The following is a 19115-nucleotide window of genomic DNA, read 5'->3' on the forward strand; positions in this document are numbered from 1 at the left end:
TGCTAACGTTCCCAACTGAAGTGGAAGGCCAAAAGATGACAAGAAGAAATAAATTGTTTACATTCATTGATAATACTTATGTTTGTACAAATAAATGTAATGTTTACAGATAACATCCGAGGTCTGCACCACTCAGCGGGTAAATCTCTTCATCAAGCCATTACCAATTACTTGCTAATGAGTTCTGTAAACAACTGATGTGCAGAAATTCATTTTCACCCGCCCTTTTTGTGTGAAAAAGGAGAGTATTCAAGGAAGATGAGTCATACTGTATTGTATGCATGCCTGTGTGTGTGTGTGTGTGTGTGTGTGTGCACTGGCGAATATAAAAAAGCCAAAGCAACTGCTTTTCTAATTTCAAGGCCAGACATCTCTTTTCTCACCAGCCAGACTTCAGTAAAGTATCAGTCCTCTTGATGTGTCTCCCGTCTGTTTGTCGTTGTCACACACACACACACACACACACACACACACACACACACACACACACACACACACACACACACACACACAGAGTAGTGCACACACGCACACACACACAACGTCTCTTTGCATGTTCTAGATATTGACAAAAACACCAACACACAACGTCATTGCAAGCATTTTATTAATTAAAGGCTACACAAAGATTTCAGAAGCGGGCAACTGCAAGGGGCAGTTTTCACTGAGAACATATTTACAGTGACATAGTGGGACAGTGAGTGGGATGACGGAGGAGTGTGGTGGTGGTGATAACAATGAACACGTTAATCAATACTCCAAAGTAATGAGTGATAGTTAGTGAAGTGGGCCATGCGGCTCGTGAACTGAATACTTCCGATAATCGTGGTAAAAAGGTTTATTAATACACCTAGGCAAGGAATCACATTAAAACGAAAATCAGAGTGCTCGTGTAACTTATGTCCTATTCTGAACCCACGTTATGTGTGTGTGTGTGTGTGTGTGTGTGTGTGTGTGTGTGTGTGTGTGTGTGTGTGTGTGTGTGTGTGTGCGAGAGAGAGAAAGTATGTGTGTGTGTGTGCGAGAGAGAAAGTATGTGTGTGTGTATGCGAGAGAGAAAGTATGTGTGTGTGTATGCGAGAGAGAAAGTATGTGTGTGTGTGAGAGAGAGAGAGAGAGAGAGAGAGAGAGAGAGAGAGAGAGAGAGAGAGAGAGAGAGAGAGAGAGAGAGAGAGAGAGAGAGAGATTATGTGTGTGTGTGAGAGAGAGAGAGAGAGAGAGAGAGAGAGAGAGAGAGAGAGAGAGAGAGAGAGAGAGAGAGAGAGAGAGAGAGAGAGAGAGAGAGAGAGAGAGAGAGAGAGCTTCTAAATGTAAACCCATATGAACGCTATTTTTTCTTTAACAGGGAGCTCATCAACATATGATTAGCATTCCACTTTCTACCAACCTACCCCCTTATACAAGAGTAGCAAGAGAGTGGTAGCAACACCTTCTGTCATGGATACCACACTATTCTCCACACCAGCTCACATATCACCGCCCCTTTGTTCAGTACAAAATTCTGTTGAGATCAACCACGCTCCTTCTTCACTGAACAGACGTCCTTCAAGAAAAAGCTAACTTTATATGATACAAGGATAGATACAGGCGTCATGTACAGAATGGTTGTGTGTTTTTAGCAAAAATCGGTAGCACCAAGAGACTAACTTTGATCACAATGAAAGACTAACACACTGACTTTAAGTGAATAATGCTTTCTTCCTCAAATGTGTGTAACAGCAAAGAACTTCAAACATTAAATTCGTTCAGAAACACACACATATGTGGTTTAACAACAAAAACAAAAAAAGACATTACACAAAAACGACAGACGTACGGGGAGAAAGTAAGCCCTCGCTAACTTACCCTCCAGGCGAAACTAACAAAACCAAAAAAACACTTCTGAGGCAGTGGCAGAATAATATTTCTTTAGAAAGCTTTTTTTGTTTTTTTGGGGGGGGCATGTAGACTCTCAGAAGTTCTAGTTCATTAGGCCTACCAACTAGGAAGCACGTTGTATTTCAAAACCTTTTTTTCTATTGAACCTATGAGGAGAAATTGTCCTTCCGTTATTTTCCCCTGGCAATTTGGAAATTGTTTTTGAACCTTATATTCAAAGAAAAAGGGGTGAATATGCATTGCATTTGAAGTGTTTTATATACAACAGAAAAGTAGTTAACATAATGAATCTTACGGGTGGCATACTGAAAGCCTGTATGAACACTGTAACGTAGTTTCTACTTTTGAATAGTATATTATTTGTTAGATTTGGATACAGCAGTTCGACGAAAATAGATGTAGCATATTGTGACTTTTGTACCTTGCACAATTACTTAGAGCATCTGGTATGGAATGTCCAAACACAAATACTTGACAAGAGCATATATGATGTTTGACTTGAAACTGAGCATGGTTTACTGTCCAAAATACTCTAGGCAATGGAATCAGTGTCTCTCCATTATAGGAAAATACAAGCAGTTGAGCTACACGAAGAACACGCCTTTAACTATAATTATAAATACATCTGCATTTCTGTTCTACTTTATATCGTACCACCAAATCATGTCCCAAATAGTCACAAGTACTGGGGACAGAAATAGACAATTTAGATAGTTCTACTTTCCTCTTTGACATCATACGCATTCGTTTGAGGAAAACCTGAAGATAAATCATGTAAAAGCTCTTGCATCTACGCTGAATTTAATGATGAAAAAGTATTTAACTAAGAAGTACAGAAACTTCACTCATGCGCTTTCCAGGATGGTTATTTTAACATCCAAGAATCAAGCATTGTACCCTTCCCAGGAAACCTAGCCAAAGGTGTTCTGGTTAGTCGATTGTATTTTTGGCGCCATTCAAATTATTTTTGTTTGAAGAAGGCCCTTACAATAAATCCGGATAACGTTAACAAGAGCTATGGTGCCTACTGAGCCTGCAGTAAGATTGACACAACCTAATCAAACAATTCACAAAACCATAATGGGTTATATCCATCACACAACGAAAGTCAACTTACGCAAAGGAACAATAAATATGATCAATATATAACATACTACATCTCGAATGATAAATGAACAGGTCAGAAAATATAAATCTCTCACAAAAGGAACACAAGTGATACAACAACGCGGACTGAATGAAAAAGAACCTGGATTTACAACACTCATTCTAATTTAAATTACACAATACATACACTGTGATGAATAATTAACTCAGACTCCTTTCTAATCATCCATGCACAAACATACTCAGGAAAATAAATAACACCGTAAAAATAAATAAAAAAACAAATTAGAAGTAGAAGAAAAAAATCTCACAACAAAAATCAAAAGAAAACCACACACACGCACACAAACTTTGATATATGGAGGGAACGATAATCAACGTTCTGTACAACTACTCCATCAATCGAAACGACCTCTTTTCACAATTGGTTCGGACAAAGCCGTACTGACAATCTCTTGTTTCTACTCTACAAACTGGGTCCTTGCAACGATACCAACAAACTGACAAATTATGCTTTCTTTACAGAGCAACGTTATGGTCCACATTCACAAAGGGAGTCACGAGAACTCTTGACTTGTAATAATGTATATCTCCAGCTTGTTTAAGTTACAGATTGTGTTGAAGAATTTATACACATGATCTGCATAATTTGGTATGGTCAGAGAGACTTGCAGAAACATCTGTAACGCTACACCAATGGCACTGCTGTGGTCTTGTGTTGAGCTCAACAGGTCAAGGTTTGTTTTCATTTTTCATGCTGAAAATTGATACCCAAACTGCAACATGAGTTTATGAGACCGAGATGATATGATATGTATGAAATGACAACATGTTTTGAAGCGATGATTGCAAACAGCAAAATCCTCTTACAGCCCAAACTGAACAGGAAACGTATGGGGATGAAACTAGCAACTCACGAAGCGCCTCAACAATTTACACAGCAAGGGATGCCGTTCACTGTCATGACGATATGCGATTGCACATACATGTAGCAAACTGGGCAAACACACTCGTTACGCAGGGGAGGGACTCGGTGTTCTAAGCTAAGGAATTTCGACATGGGAGACACGCACAGACTATCCTCCAGCAAACTAGTTTTAAGCTTCTGAACAAACTGTGGTTCTAAATTTGGTTAAAAAAGAGACGTTTTTGACCATGGCTTTAGTATAAACTGGATTGAAGTCTGTTAGTTTGTCCATTTCTTGCCAAAGCCGGTCCTTTCTTGAAATGACAACAGGTATAACGACACGTGCCTCGCAAGTAATAGCGGACACAATTATCATTATAACATTGGCTTATTCACAACATCTGTTAGATCACTGGACACTCAGGGCTGTTCAATAACCTAATCGATCTTAAAGGCTGCCATATTCGTAGCGTTCATTAATTAATTCATATTGTTTACATGTGCCAATAATGTTATAAAACTGTACCTAAGGGGATATAATAACGATTGGCTGTAGCTTTCGAACACAGAAAAAATTATTTCAGTATTGCAAAGTGGTGTTGATAGTGTCGAATGTAAACTGAACAGTCTCAAACGCCATCTTTGGTTTACGAAACGTCACGAAGTGTCGTCAACGGTCTAAAAATAGCCCAAGTCCTGGAGAACTGTTGCTAAACAATGCAATAAAGAATTAATTATTTCTCGTAAGGACTTCAAACCTAAACCTTTGCAGAAAGCTTAATTTATACATCCCCGCAACGATGGGAAAAGCCCTGGAAGTAATTAAACTAATTAAATAGGACTATGTCAGCCTTTAAATATGTCAACGTATTTTTTCACCAGTGAAGCTGTGCATTTCCCATGTCGAACAAGCAAATACACTCGTAAATATATATCCAGTGAAAACAGAGCAAACAGAACACAACGGCACACTCTCACACGAGTCAATAGCGTAAGGGTTACAATCATGGTCAAGAAACACGTAGATATGAATTCTTCTTCCTTCAATGCTGTTTGGTCAATTCATGTCAGTAACTCAACTATCTGTACAGCTTTTGTCATATTAACAGGACAAAAGGCATCTCCAATAATGTCAGGTTAAAAAGCAACACTTTTATATAAAACTCTGTTTTTTTGACACAAGAACACATCACACTTGCAAGGAGGGTGGAGTGAGGGAGTATCTGATGCTTGAAAAAGTCACAGTGAGAAGAACTATGTTAGTTGAATGTGCTGAACGTCAGAATGACCGAAGCAAAAACATAAGTATATTCGTCACTTCTAAACATCAGCACTTGGAAGAATATGAGATTGCTAATACAATGAAGTGATCTAATTGCAGTGTTTCTCTGTACTTCTCAAGACACCACAACAGCTTCCTAAGGGTAGTTCTTTTCTACTCAAAGAACTCTTGCAGGGAAACAAACCACACAGTGCTTTCACCAAACTGGTACTAAAACTAAGCAGGTTAGTGGTCACACACAAAAATAAATTAAGGAATGGTAAAAATCCAGCCAAAAAGGATACGAAGCGGAATGCACACACACGAAAAAACACACCAAGAATCTAGATTGTATGAAAAAATTATTTCATAAATATATATGCCCTGTCGGTACAAAAATGAAATCAGATGACAGTACGTGTCTACCTTGAGTCTACGCTTTTGAGATTATGAAATTGATACGTCCGGAATGTAATATATTGTTAACTTCAAATATCGATTGAAACCCGTGACCTTTTTCTGTCATTTTTGCTGAGCAACAAGTGGGTTGAGGATTTTTGTTTGTTAAAAAAACCCATATTGGTTCATGATTTTTGTTTGAGAAGGCATATTTGTTTGAAAGAAGAATTAGCCCTGTGACTGTGTCAACATTTCTGCAAAGCAAGGCTTTTTCTTTACCACTGAACAGTTTATGAATACATAACTGTCGTCTGCATAGTGGTGTACCTGATGTCAAGAAAAAGCAAAGCGCAGAAAGGTCTTAACAGTCAATGCATGCTACTGTCTTTTAAACATCTCATTTTCTTGAACTTCAGTTCATAACAGCAAATGGTCACGGATTCGTCGAAAGCAATAGTGAATTTTGTGGTCAGCTATGGTTGATTTCCAGTGAACTTAGGTTGAAACCCTAAAAGGATGGCGCTGATTGGTCAGATATTTTGCAAGGAGACCGTACATGACACCTCTCCTGTTGGTTCTGTTTGATTGATTAGAGTTCGATTGGCAGACTTTGCAGAAAAAGAATCTAGAATCTAATTTTGACATGGACACCAATGTTATCCTTCCCTTTCCACAAACTGCTGCACATGATGGAAGACTGACCAACAGACCTAAATCATACAAATAAGACAATAAAGGGGCGTTCTTCAAGGCCACGAGGCCCAGGCTATAGGCCCGTTCCTATTAATAATTACCATTACAACTACTAAAATAAACACAGTGCCCACATAAAAAACCCCAAAAGCAACTGACAGTTTGTAACCACGCTTTAATGACATTTTCGAAGTTCATACTTACACCTTGAAAGGAAAACTAATTTGTTCTCCTATTTAAAATTTTGAGGTTTTAAAACAGTACACCAACAAGGCTTAATTTGGATCTAGATAAAAGTGGAGGCAACGGACTACAGTCTTACCCTAGGTTCAAAGATCAGAAAGTTGAAAGAAAGTCCTCAAACTCCACTATCAATGTAAAAATGAAGCCATTTTTGAGTCATCAATTGAGCATGAAACTGATGTAAAGGCGAAAATCAAATGTTGAAAACAAAGATACTTTCATCCTTTACGGTGACTAGTTTGTATTATTAAAGTTCTGTTATGGTGAACGTCTTTGGCATTCTAAGTTTGTGAACCGCTGTATCCAACACTCTTCAACAACTGTAACACAAATTCGAACACGGACAGTAAATGATAATGCAACACAACTGAAAGCAATCCAATTTCCCCCTTAGGTTTAAACATTCTCACTATAGCAACTAATATGGCCACTTACAATTGTTGTCATCTACGCAGACTAAACAGAAGTGGCCATCCAAATGTTTTTAAGAAATGTTGCCAGATGTACGGGTTTAGCACAAGTGGGGAAAAAAGCCATAAACACAGCAAACTCCAACATTCTGCAGAAACAAATCATGCAGGTTAGTATAGGCAGCGCAGGCACAAACATGGCATGTAATTGTTTGCTAGTTCTCTCTCAAAGCTTTGAAAAGAGGTGAAGAGAAAAAGAAAGCATTCTGAGTGGGGAGGAGGTAACAGGCAAGCAATGAAGCGCAAGACGGTAACAGTGTTCTAGCAAGTAGTAGCTCTGACTGCCTGGTGACAGCCAGAGGGGGAATGTCCAGCTTCCGTTGAGGCAAGAGCTGCAAAGTTTTGTCTCACTATCACTGCACCGGATTTGCTGAGGGACTATCGATGGACTCTGACATCTGCTTCGAGTCTGTCCTTCATATTTTAGACCATCTGGAGACATTAGAATTTGTCCATGAACGGGATTTCAATGCAAAGAACTATTGTTGAAAAGACAGGTAATGTTGGAACACTTATAAACATGTTTTGCAATTGCATTTCCTACAGAGAGCGCTACTGTCCAAGGAAAAAAAAGCCAAAATGTGACAAGACCTATTCTACTGAATGTGATGGCAAAGACAAAGCCTGGTCAACGGATGCGAGGAAGAGTCCCTACAGAGCACAGCCCCCAAAAGACGCATGTGGTTCTGTGTTGTACTTGCAAGCAGTTGCCTTCCTTTTGGTGTGGTCCCACTTTTCTTTTCTTTTTTTTACAAAAATGCACAAAACAAAAAAGGGGCTCATACTACAACTGTTTTGGGAACTCCTGAAGAAGTATGAATCTAGAAAAAAAAAAAAGAGTAGTTTTGACATACGTTCATAAAATAAAGACAACACCAAGGAAGGGGGTTGCAGAATGCAGCAAGAAACTTGCTGGGAGTTAACATTAACACGGAGCTGACCTAATTGTTGGGCATGCCAGTGTGAGAGGATGAATCACTTATCGCATGCATTTCTACACCATCATTTAAACAGCCTTCCTCCCGTGTTTTACGTCTTGTTTGGTCCTCAAAAGATCATTGGAATTTAGACATATTCTTTGAAATATATTACGAATACATGCAATTACGGACAGAAATGTGATGGTTTGTAACCTGTCAACCAGCAGCTGGACTCAGGAAAATGAATTAAATCACCAATGACAGGTGAGTATGAGACTACATCTCGCTTTAACTTGAAATGATTTTAATGACTACCAGAAAGCACTGATAACAAAATATATATTATTATCTGCTTTCAAATAGAGGTGAGACTGGTCCTTCAGATAAGCAAAAGAAAAGAATGAGGGAAAGATCCGAACCAACTTTCGTAAGTGGATTTAAGGGGATATTTTGAATTTTCTGCTCCTTATAATTTTAGATCTCATGGCATATAATGATATATAGAAATGGACCTAGAAGTAGAAATAAACCAAGCTGAAGAAATACAAAGATACAGTTAATACACTTCAGGAAGAGCTTTTGAGGACTTTTGTTCAAAGTCTCCCTGTACTGAAACTATGTTTGACAAAGTACAAGACTTTAAAGCTTGGGACTTCAGGGTGCAATAGTTAAGGAATGCATAGGCAGCGATGAAAAGAAGAGACTATAATTTATACAATAACTATTTCTGATGCTACCAACATGGGGGATGATGATGGTACTGACTGTGATGTACAGCAGTGAATACAGCAGGATTTCGAGCACTAGATTCAGACATCTCTAGCTGATGATCGAAAGATGGATTGCACCAATACGGATTTACTCTTGACACAAGACTGGAAAGGAAAAGAATGGTCCCCAAACAAATCTTGGCTGTCACCAGGCGATTAGTTTCAACAAGTGTGTGAGAAAATACAAACAAGCATAGTTATGGCCAAATTTGTCTTTTTTAAGGACTGGTCGGGTTTGCCTTCAGGTTAAGAGAGATGCAACACACGTGGAGTCGACATTGTTTTGACATGTGCATTCTGGGATGACAAGTATTTGTGGCAAGCATCACTTTCATTGTGAGATTGATTGCTGGAAAAGCAAAGAAAGCAATTTTAAGTTGACTTAATGTGTTGTGTTCATGCTGGTTTAAAAAAAAAAAAAAGGGGGTTAAAAAGCTGTGCATGTGTTCCACTGCCTGACAAATGATGCATGCTTTTTCCTGCGTTTAAATCTGAAGTTGCGAGATGCTGTTGTCGTAGGGGTGTGAATGCATGCTTGTGAAGGCATTGGTGCAGAAGATTCTGGAATGCATAGATCAAACAGAGGCAAAACACATCAAGAAGAGAAGAAAGAAAACACACCCTATAAAACAATATTTGCTGCACAAGGTGACAATTAATGGCTGGTAGCAATTAAACTCTGTGGTACTGAAGCATACGGGAAAACGATGCCTCTTTAACTTGTCATCAATGTTAACAGTATTAACCAGTTAATGTTCTTAAAGCTGGACTGCGCCTAATGATCATCACTACAAATCACCAGCATTTTTTCGAACACTGCTTTGAATTTGAGGTTGTGTGTGGAGTGGTAAGGCAATACCACAACCATTCACAGCAGTCAACAAGAGAAGTGAAAATATGAGTTATATGCAAAATAAATCTTTCATATTTCGAGTCGACATAAATCCCACCAATTACAGGTATCAAACATTTTCTATCCTTGAGAAGACTGAACCTCTTTGGGAATCCTAGCTTCAACAAAACGTTGTTAAGAGGCCCAACAAACATGCTGAATGATTTGTAGCAATGATCATTAAGAAGCTGCTTTCACTCATTGAAACACTTTTTTTCTGTGGACCCAAGAAGGCACAGCCAGTTTGGCTGCGATTGATCAGCTTTATGCTAGTGTGTAGGACTAGGACGAACCAAACACTTAAAAGGAGCAGAAAAGAACAAGGAAAACGCACACAGTGTTATATCACATCAACAGTGCACCAAGAGGGGGAAAAAAGCAGTTAGAAAACAAAAATTATATGCAAAGCAGTTTTTCTTCATATTTTTTTTCTGTCAACAATCAGTGAATCACAACACAAAATGAAACAGCAATAACAAGCAAACACTATGTACAAGTATACATCTGTTTATGTCATAGGCAGACACATTGAGATTCATACTAATTCCCCTAGCCCTGGAGTCTACTCAACGTTCTATGGTCTGCCATTAAAATGGTGTAATACTCCTTCTGTTGGGGCCAAATACTAACATAACAGATATCACCTGTTTCAAAGACAGGTTAGTTATTTATGCAACTAACTTGAACACAAACCAACGAAGAACACTTTTTGGCTATCATTCTGTCAAATTTGTTTTAGTCGCCAAGTTCTTCTCCAGGGCTGCTAATGCTATCAAGAAAAAAAATGTGCTAAGTGTATGGGGGTCAGGCCTGTCCCATTAACGTTAACCCTTTTTATACAAACTGTACAATCCAAGGTTCCAAAGATAAATATTTGAAAATAAAATGTACAGGCTTTCAACTTCAGGAGCATGAAGGTGGAAAAGTTCATACAGCAGTTTGCGTATTACTGAGATAACAATACCACCTGCAAAAACACAGCAACAACAGTGCAGACAAATTATAAAGGCCTTTCTGTACCCGCTTGTAGTCTCGGCTTTGGCTCCTTCCCGCAAACTGAATACAAGCAGTGCAGGGCAGGAGAGGCACTTGGTCCATAGGATCGCATCACAAAATAATCAAGCAAAAAAACTCCACAGAAATAACAAACAGGTAAATAAAAATCAACCAAAAAACAAAAACAAAAAAAAGTGCACACACACACACACACAAAAGTCAAAACTGACGTACAGGCAACATGCGCTTGTGCCTCTTCCCCTCCACTCAAATAGTCTTCCCTCCAAGCTGGCAGCCCAGCATAGTTTTCACCTGGCCCTGTGCTGAGCTGGAAGAGGTCCAGTGTTGGTTACAAAGTGTCAAACACTGTGGGTGAAACGTGAGAGCAGCAATTAACAGGTGAGGCATGAGGCCAGGCCCTGCTGTTGCTCTGAATCCTGTCTGGCTACCATGGGGGCCTTCACGCTTTCAAGTCAAGCGGACGGTCTTGTTGCCTCCTGCCTCGTTAGGATAAAAAAAGGCAGGGCTTGTTACGGGCCAAGGAATGATGAAGGGTTTTCCTCCCATGGGCTGATTAGTTTCCACGTCCCAGGCAGGGAACGCCGAGATCAGAGCACTCTTCTTCTGGAGTTTATCTGTCTGAGGAGGAAGGCGCTATGTCCGTACTGTCACTGTGTGCTCATCCACCATCAGCATTGTCTTCTGTCCTGCTTCCCTCACAGAATGACACAGTTCCGCCTACACATCCCTGCCAGCTGACAAACAGAAACTGCTCACCAGGGAGGTACAGCTCCTTTCACATCCCCTAACACCACCACAACATGTTCCATGAATGAATGTTCCACTGATCATGGTGAACAGGCTTCACGCCTTCTCATGAATCAAAATTCTGTGTTTATAATCCATCACTGTCACAGTCAGATATGTTCTAAGTTTGGCACTAAATCTATTGTTTCGATCAGTCTGAGCTACGAGTTTTGTGTGTTTTTTCCATGTGTCCCAAACAAGATATGTCCACGTAGGGCTAAGTTGTCCCTCAAGATAATTTACTGATCCAAAATACACAGCTAGTAACACACATTTTGTTGATGTTAATGACGAACACTAATCAGTAGTTGCCTGATAGATTCCTCCTTGCTAACTGGAGCTGGTACCAGGCTCGGTCAGCCTGTCCCAAGACAGGCCACCACTAGTGTCTGAAGGCGTGGGGAAGTCGCCGTCCTCAAAGTTAAAGAGGTCCAGCACCTCCTGCTGAGTTTTGGGTGTGAGTACAGGGTCTGCGGAGAAGGAGACGGGGGCATTGGTGCTGAGGGGGGTGAGCCCCGTGCTGGGCATGATGACGTCCAGCCAGTCTGACACGTCGATCTGCATGCCGATACCCGTCACATCCCCGTCTTGCAAGCCCAGCGAGGTCAGGTCAGGCTCAGACCCGTTCACGCTGCCCCTGGAGCTGCTGCGGTCGTGGGAGGTGGAGGGGACGCTGAGGGTGTTCTCCAGCGAGGACCCCATGCCGCTGTCTCCCCCGCCGCCCATACTGCTGGTGGTGCTGCTGCCGATGTGCATGCTGGCCTCACCCAGGTCCAGCCCCACGAAGCCAGCGTCTGAGGTCCAATCCATGGTGTTGAGGTCACCAGACAGCATCTCCTGCAAGTCCAGTAGCTCGTTGTTGAGGTTTATGTTGCGCTGGTCGCTGCTGACCGGGGGCATGATGTTCACTACCGGGGGACTGTTCTCCGCCATCGAGGCCTTGGCGTTGCTCATGGCAATGGCCGCGTTGCTGAGCAAGGACTCGCCCCCGAGCATCTCTGGTGGTGAGCCCGGCATGGTCATGGGTGGCAGAGGGGAGATGGACTCGTACGTGGTGTGCGAGGTCATTGACGGCAGACTGCAGGCGGGCATGGAGAAGTGGGAGGGGCTTGAGGTGACAGACATGCCCATGGACATGCTGGGCTGGCTGACATTGCTGTCCATGTTCAGCCCTGGCACTGGCCCGGCCTCTGTGGCATTAGGGGTGGGCAGGGCCTCATCTGCTGCACTGGCAGGAAGATCTGCAACAGAACATATCACAACTTCTGTAACCATGGCACCATTTATTCTGAGGGTCAGTTTTTTGTCCTAAAAGATGCACTTCAATCCCACCTCTTCTCCTTAACCCCTTTCAGTGTCAGAGAGTCCTTTGTAAGTAACAGGTTGGTTGGTTATTTTCGTTTATCGTCTCTTCAGCAGTTAATGCTCTCCGAGACCGATGCAAGTCTGTTTCCTTTTTCCATTCACATGGTACCCTCCATGCTTAAAACTATTTACAATCAGGTCTTTCACTGTAAAAAGAAGGTTCTAAAACGTCCTCACTTTCTGTAAGTAACAGTTACTAAATCATAAGATAACCTTTTACCTAAATACAGGCAGCATCAACTGTCATAGGTGAAACAGCGTGACTTGGTGTCTACCTACCTCCATTTCTGATGAGGATCTCGAGGACGTCATCCATGGCCTGACACTTGGTCTGTTCCTGTTGCGAGGGGGAGGAGGCTCCCGTGGAGATGGGACTGCTGTTGCCCAGGTTGCCTGCACTGCTCAGTGAGGCTGGGCTCTGCAACACACAAAGCTAAGGAATTATAGCAAGTTTTACACACCATTACTGTTTACAGAATTATAGCAAGTTTTACACGGCATTATTGTTTACGGAATTATGGGAAGTTTTTACACAGCATTACTGTTTACAGAATTATAGGAAGTTTTACACACCATTATTGTTTACGGAATTATAGTAAGTTTTACACTGCATTATTGTTTTTGATTGTCAGGCTTCAGCAAGTCCTCCTATCCCTTTGGCACCCCCCCCCCCTACAGCAAAGAATGTCAGTTCTCACTGGAAGCCCAGAGGTCTTTTAAGCAAATCTCTCCAACATACAATCTCCCACTCTCCATGCTTAAAAGTCCTTGTCTACATTTTTATACCGAAATCGCCATTTGACCATTAAAATGCAGAGTCTATTATCTACAAATATCAACATTCCAGCGTAGTACTCATAGTAGGATATCCTTATTTGAAAAATGCCAAGCGCAAAACTCCTCTCAAATCCCGTGCATTTCGTGCGTTTAATAAAAAGCATGGACAGCGCTCCAGTGTCAAACTGTTGCTGCACTTGTTTGGGCGTGGCTATAAGCATAGTGACATGAATTTGATTGGTCAGTATTTTTAGGCAAAGCACATGGTCTCAGCAAACAGAAAACAAAATATTGGAAGCGTGAGTCACTCTACCCAAAAAGGGCGGGGATGTAGCTCAGTCGGTAGCGCGCTGGATTTGTATCCAGTTGGCCGCTGTCAGCGTGAGTTCGTCCCCACGTTCGGCGAGAGATTTATTTCTCAGAGTCAACTTTGTGTGCAGACTCTCCTCGGTGTCCGAACACCCCCGTGTGTACACGCAAGCACAAGACCAGGTGCGCACGAAAAAGATCCTGTAATCCATGTCAGAGTTCGGTGGGTTATAGAAACACGAAAATACCCAGCATGCTTCCTCCGAAAGCGGTGTATGGCTGCCTAAATGGCGGGGTAAAAACGGTCATACACGTAAAAGCCGTGGGAGTTTCAGCCCATGAACGAACAAACAAACTCTACCCAAAAATAAAATCTTTTTTTCTATTTTTTTTTCTACAACTTTTTTCCCCATGGTTCATTCATCATCTGACATAACTTTTTAGCGAAATCTAACCATAAGATTATTGAATAAAAGCAAAAATGTAGACGACCACCTTTAAAGAAGTGAAGTTGAACCCCCCTTTTAAGACCTCCAAAAATGTGAGAAATCAGGTCTTAAAAAGGTGGTTAGTTTACAAAGGTTATGAACAGAAAGTCTGAAAAAGCAAGGTCATACAATTGGAGAAGTTTTAAATTAGGGGGTATTAAAAGGGGAGTTCCCACAGTATAACCATAAATACTGACCAGCTGATGCTGCTTGCTGCGTACTGCCTCGTCGTACTTGGGTGGCTCTTTGAGAGGAATGGTGAAGAACGGGTTGGAGGCACTGCGAGACACCTGTTGTTGTTGTTGTTGTTGCTGTTGTTGCTGCTGCTGCTGTTGTTGTTGCTTCTGGCTCTCCAAGAGGGACCCTGGCAGCGATGACGTTCGACTGGTGACAGAAAAATGTTGCTGTGTGTCAACATGTGTGTGGTAGTAAGGCTTCTTTTTAAGCCTACTGTCTATATGATACTTACCGAGACAGTACTATTCTTGCACATTATCTATTATAGGCCGAAAAAATTGGACAAAACGCTGAGTGGGTACAATTATCTCCCATAACCATGCGCCACCGTGGATCCCAAGCACTGTCCGAGTGCTTCCCCCTTACAGGATGTAGGTGGCGCGTCCTCTTTCTTTATGAGCTGCAGACCCTCAAAAAGCCCATAACATATCAAGAGGGGAGGCGGGAGGGAAACTCTAATAGTACTGTCTCGGTAAGTATCATATAGACAGTAGGCTTAAAAAGAAGCCTTACAGTCAATATAACACTTACCTCGACAGTACTATTCTTGCACAGAATACCAGAGTGGTGTGAGGGTGATATGTAGAGTATTAAACTCCTTAATCAAAATCACTTAAATCCAAGGATTAAGATACCCAGGCAATTTTCGAACAGTACTACCGTAAAAGAAAATATACCCAAGAAACATACCTTAGACTGACGTGACCATGCTTGCAACCACTGCTGTGTGGTGAACTCAATGTCAAAGTCCAGGCCACTCAAAGCTTGAATACCACTGAGTCTACGGCAAGTGGCTAAAGCGATGAGGAACAATTAGTCTTAAAAATCAGCAACTTGATACTGATGCCTGCCAGGGGTTCAAACTCATTGCTACGCAGGAGTTTGAGGACCAGAAAGACATCCCCCTTGGGAAATGAAACCAGAGGTTTAGACACCGCTGCATTGCTAATACCCGAAAGGACATTAGCGATGAGGGAGGACCTGATCAAGTGTTCAGTTCTGCGACCAGTAGCGGCCGCAATCGTGGAAGCGATGGCAGATCTGTATCCAAGAAGAGTCTTAGAAGAAAGACTCTTCTTTTGATACACTTCCACCAGGAAGTTGGCCAAGTCCTGTGTTGAGGGATAAAGCGGCTTTATCCCCTTGGACAAGGCGAAGGTGGCCCAAGCTCTCCAGCGTAAGTCGTAGAGCTGATTAGTTGATCGCCTCTTAGCGTTCAAGGAAAACTCTACTGAACTCTTGTGCAATCCTAGTGCAAGCAGTTTGGAGCGCACAAGAGCCATGCGGTCAAGCACAGACTCTCTGGACGTGGATGAGGGAGGCATGATCGAGGCTGGAGCAGACCTCCCCCGTCCAGATCCAGAGGTAGAGGGTCTACGTGGGTGAGACCGCGAAGATCTGGAAACCACGGAGCTGTTGGCCAGTAAGGCGCGACCAAAATCAGTCTTGGTCGTTCCTGCAGATATTTTGCCAGCACCCTCGGAATCAGAGATGTCGGGGGATAGGCGTAAGCATCGAGGAGCCTCCACAAGAGAGTGAATGCGTCCAAGTGGAACGCATTCATGTCTCGAAAGGGGCTGACGTACCTGGGAAGCCGAGCGCTGAATCGAGTTACGAACAGATCGATCAGAGGACGGTCCCACCTTGCCCACAGACGCTGTAGAACGTTGTGAGCGATGGTCCATTCTGTGGAGAGAACCTGATCGCCCCGACTGAGAATGTCGGCCAGGGCGTTCAGTTTCCCCGGAACGAACTGGACTGACATCCGGACCTGATTGGTCTGGCACCAGAGCAGAATCTCCTCCGCCAACAGGGAGAGGGACCGAGAATTGGTGCCCCCCTGGTGGCGAAGGTAAGCTAAGCATGTGGTGTTGTTGTCCCCGTTGAAAATCAGAGGGGCCAAGGACAGGCCGAATGGGAGGGCCCGAAACTCGAACACCGTGCCCTCCCAAACGAACCGGAGCAGATGTCGGTACCCCGGGGCCACCAGGATGTGGAAGTAAGCATCCTGGAGGTCCCAGACATGGCCCAATCGTTTGGCCGGATGGCCAACCGGACCGACGAAGGGGTTTCCATCTTGAACTTGCACCTGTGAAGGTACAAGTTCAAGGTGGAGAGGTCCAACACCGGCCTGAACCGGCCGTCCTTTTTGGGGACGGTGAACAGGCGGGAGCAGAACCCCAGAGAAGGCTGAGAAAGGGGGTAGACCGCCTTCTTCTCGACCAACGAGTTCACCTCGTCCTGAAGAGCCTGCCATCTGGCAGGCTCTCGAGGAGGGGGGAACGTCCAAGGTAGAGCGGACAATGGAGGTTGTGACGACAGCGGTAGAGAAAACCCCGACCACACCACCCTCAAGAAAAACTGGTTGGAGACCAGTCTGCCCCACATGCCGCGGGCCCGAAAAAAGGGAACCGCCGGACGAAAGAGGGGCAACTTGAGGGGGCGTCAACGTAGGGCCGGGACTCACTGAAAATTCTGCTGGCGGGCAGGCGCAGGCTTGCGACCACCCCCCCTGGTGGTGCTGCTTCCCCTTACCTGTCTGAGCACCCTTCGTCTTGCTTGGGAACGCAACAGGCGCCTAAGAGGAGGAAGAAGGAGGCAGTGAAACTGGCTTCTTCTTCTTCTTCTGAGGCTGGGAGCTGGAGGTGACTGTAGCACTTCTCTTACTCCCCGCCGCCGTCGCCGAAGCAGCGAGGCCAACCATCAGAGAATCAGTGTTCCTCTGGCGTGTGGACTCCACCACAGAACGAACAGTGTCCGGATGAAAGAGGGAAGAAGGCTGAGGAAACGTGTTCCTCAGACTCTTCCTCATATCCGGAGGCACTATAGAAGTAGGCAGAAAATGATCACGGAACAGGGCCAATAAAGTGGACCCGTGTTCCAATGGCCAATTCTGCCGCAGACGTCACGCACGATCGCACGGCATGCAAAGCCCGATCCACTCGAACCGTGTCAAGGACCCGAGTGGAATCGGACTCTGCCCGATTGGGAGGGTCCAACAGTGTGGACAGCGTGCTCATCCATGTCAAGGCCTGTGATTGGGCCTCGACTGTGGACGAAACGGTGGCCTCAAGATTGTGGAACGAAGCAGAGCTCAGTTCCACCTTCTTGACCGAAGGCACCTCCCCAACGAACACATCACCGTCAGCCCCACCCTAAACACTCGAAGTCTGGAAAGGGAGAGTTCGAGAGTCAAAGGGAAAAGGGAGGGACGAAACAGATTGGACACGAGGAAACAGTGGAGGTGCGCCTCCCAAAGGAAAGCATGGCACTGAACCCGCGTCCTCCCGAGGAACATAGGTCGCGTTTGCACGTGAATCTGTACTCCTCAGGCGATGTGCTGCCGCTTCCACCGTGGCACTTAGACTAGGTCCTGTTCGGCACCGAACCATCCGTACGCACAGAAGTGTTCGGGTGGTTCGGTCCGGGCGTGGACGTACGTACCGTACCATCCGGACCCGTAGGTCCGGTTCGGTGCCAGACCATCCGGACCAACAGAGGTGGTCGGGTGGTCCGGACCGGTCCGGTAGGGTGGTCCGGTGTTCCGGTCCGGTGTTCCGGTCCGGTCCCGTACCATCCGGAGGTCCCGTTCGGTACCGAACCATCCGTACCCACAGAAGTGTTCGGGTGGCTCGGTCCGGACGTGGACACACCGTACCATCCGGACCCGTAAGTCCGGTATGGTCCGGTTCGGTGCCAGACCATCCGGACCAACAGAGGTGGTCGGGTGGTCCGGTCCGGACCGGACCACCGGTCCAGCACCGGACCATCCGGACCCGTAGGTCCGGTCCGGTCCCGCACCATCCGGAGGTCCCGTTCGGCACCGAACCACCCGTACCCACAGAAGTGTTCGGGTGGCTCGGTCCGGACGTGGACATACCGTACCATCCGGACCCGTAGGTCCGGTTCGGTGCCAGACCATCCGGACCAACAGAGGTGGTCGGGTGGTCCGGACCGATCCGGTAGGGTGGTCCGGTGTTCCGGTCCTGTCCCATACCATCCGGAGGTCCCGTACGGCACCGAACCATCCGTACCCACTGAAGTGTTCGGTCCGGACGTGGACCTACCGTACCATCCGGACCCGTAGGTCCGGTGGTCCGGTATGGTCCGGTTCGGTGACAGACCATCCGGACCAACAGAGGTGGTCGGGTGGTCCGGTACCGGACCATCCGAACCCGTAGATTCGGTCCGGTCCCGTACCATCCGGAGGTCCCGTTCGGTACCGAACCATCCGTACCCACAGAAGTGTTCGGGTGGCTCGGTCCGGACGTGGACATACCGTACCATCCGGACCCGTAGGTCCGGCATGGTCCGGTTCGGTGCCAGACCACCCGGACCAACAGAGGTGGTCGAGTGGTCCGGTCCCGACCGGACCACTGGTCCGGTACCGTACCCTCCGGACCCGTAGGTCCGGTGTGTTCCGGTTCGGTGCCAGACCACCCAGACCAACAGAGGTGGTCGGGTGGTCCGGTCCCGACCGAAACACTGGTCCCGTACCGTACCATCCGGACCCGTAGGTCCGGGGGGTCCGGCAAGGGCCAGAGGTACTGTCCCGCACCGGACCCTAAGGTCCGGTACGGTCCCGTACCATGGGTC

The 19115-nt window shown here is 44.9% G+C and overlaps 1 protein-coding gene across 1 annotated transcript in view; it reads right to left on the reverse strand.

The window, feature by feature from the left end:
* Positions 1-589: 589 nt before the first annotated feature.
* The window catches only part of LOC138959919 (myocardin-related transcription factor B-like), a 138092-nt gene continuing 119566 nt past the window's right edge, over positions 590-19115 (reverse strand). The window contains exons 12-14 of the mRNA XM_070331591.1: positions 14480-14666; positions 12988-13126; positions 590-12584 (exon numbers count right to left, since the gene is read on the reverse strand). Of these exons, the coding sequence (XP_070187692.1) occupies positions 11674-12584; positions 12988-13126; positions 14480-14666 (1237 nt within the window). The 3' untranslated portion in view covers positions 590-11673. The remainder of the gene's footprint in view (positions 12585-12987; positions 13127-14479; positions 14667-19115) is intronic.

This window comes from Littorina saxatilis, linkage group LG2 (assembly GCF_037325665.1).
Source record: "Littorina saxatilis isolate snail1 linkage group LG2, US_GU_Lsax_2.0, whole genome shotgun sequence".
NCBI lineage: Eukaryota > Metazoa > Mollusca > Gastropoda > Littorinimorpha > Littorinidae > Littorina > Littorina saxatilis.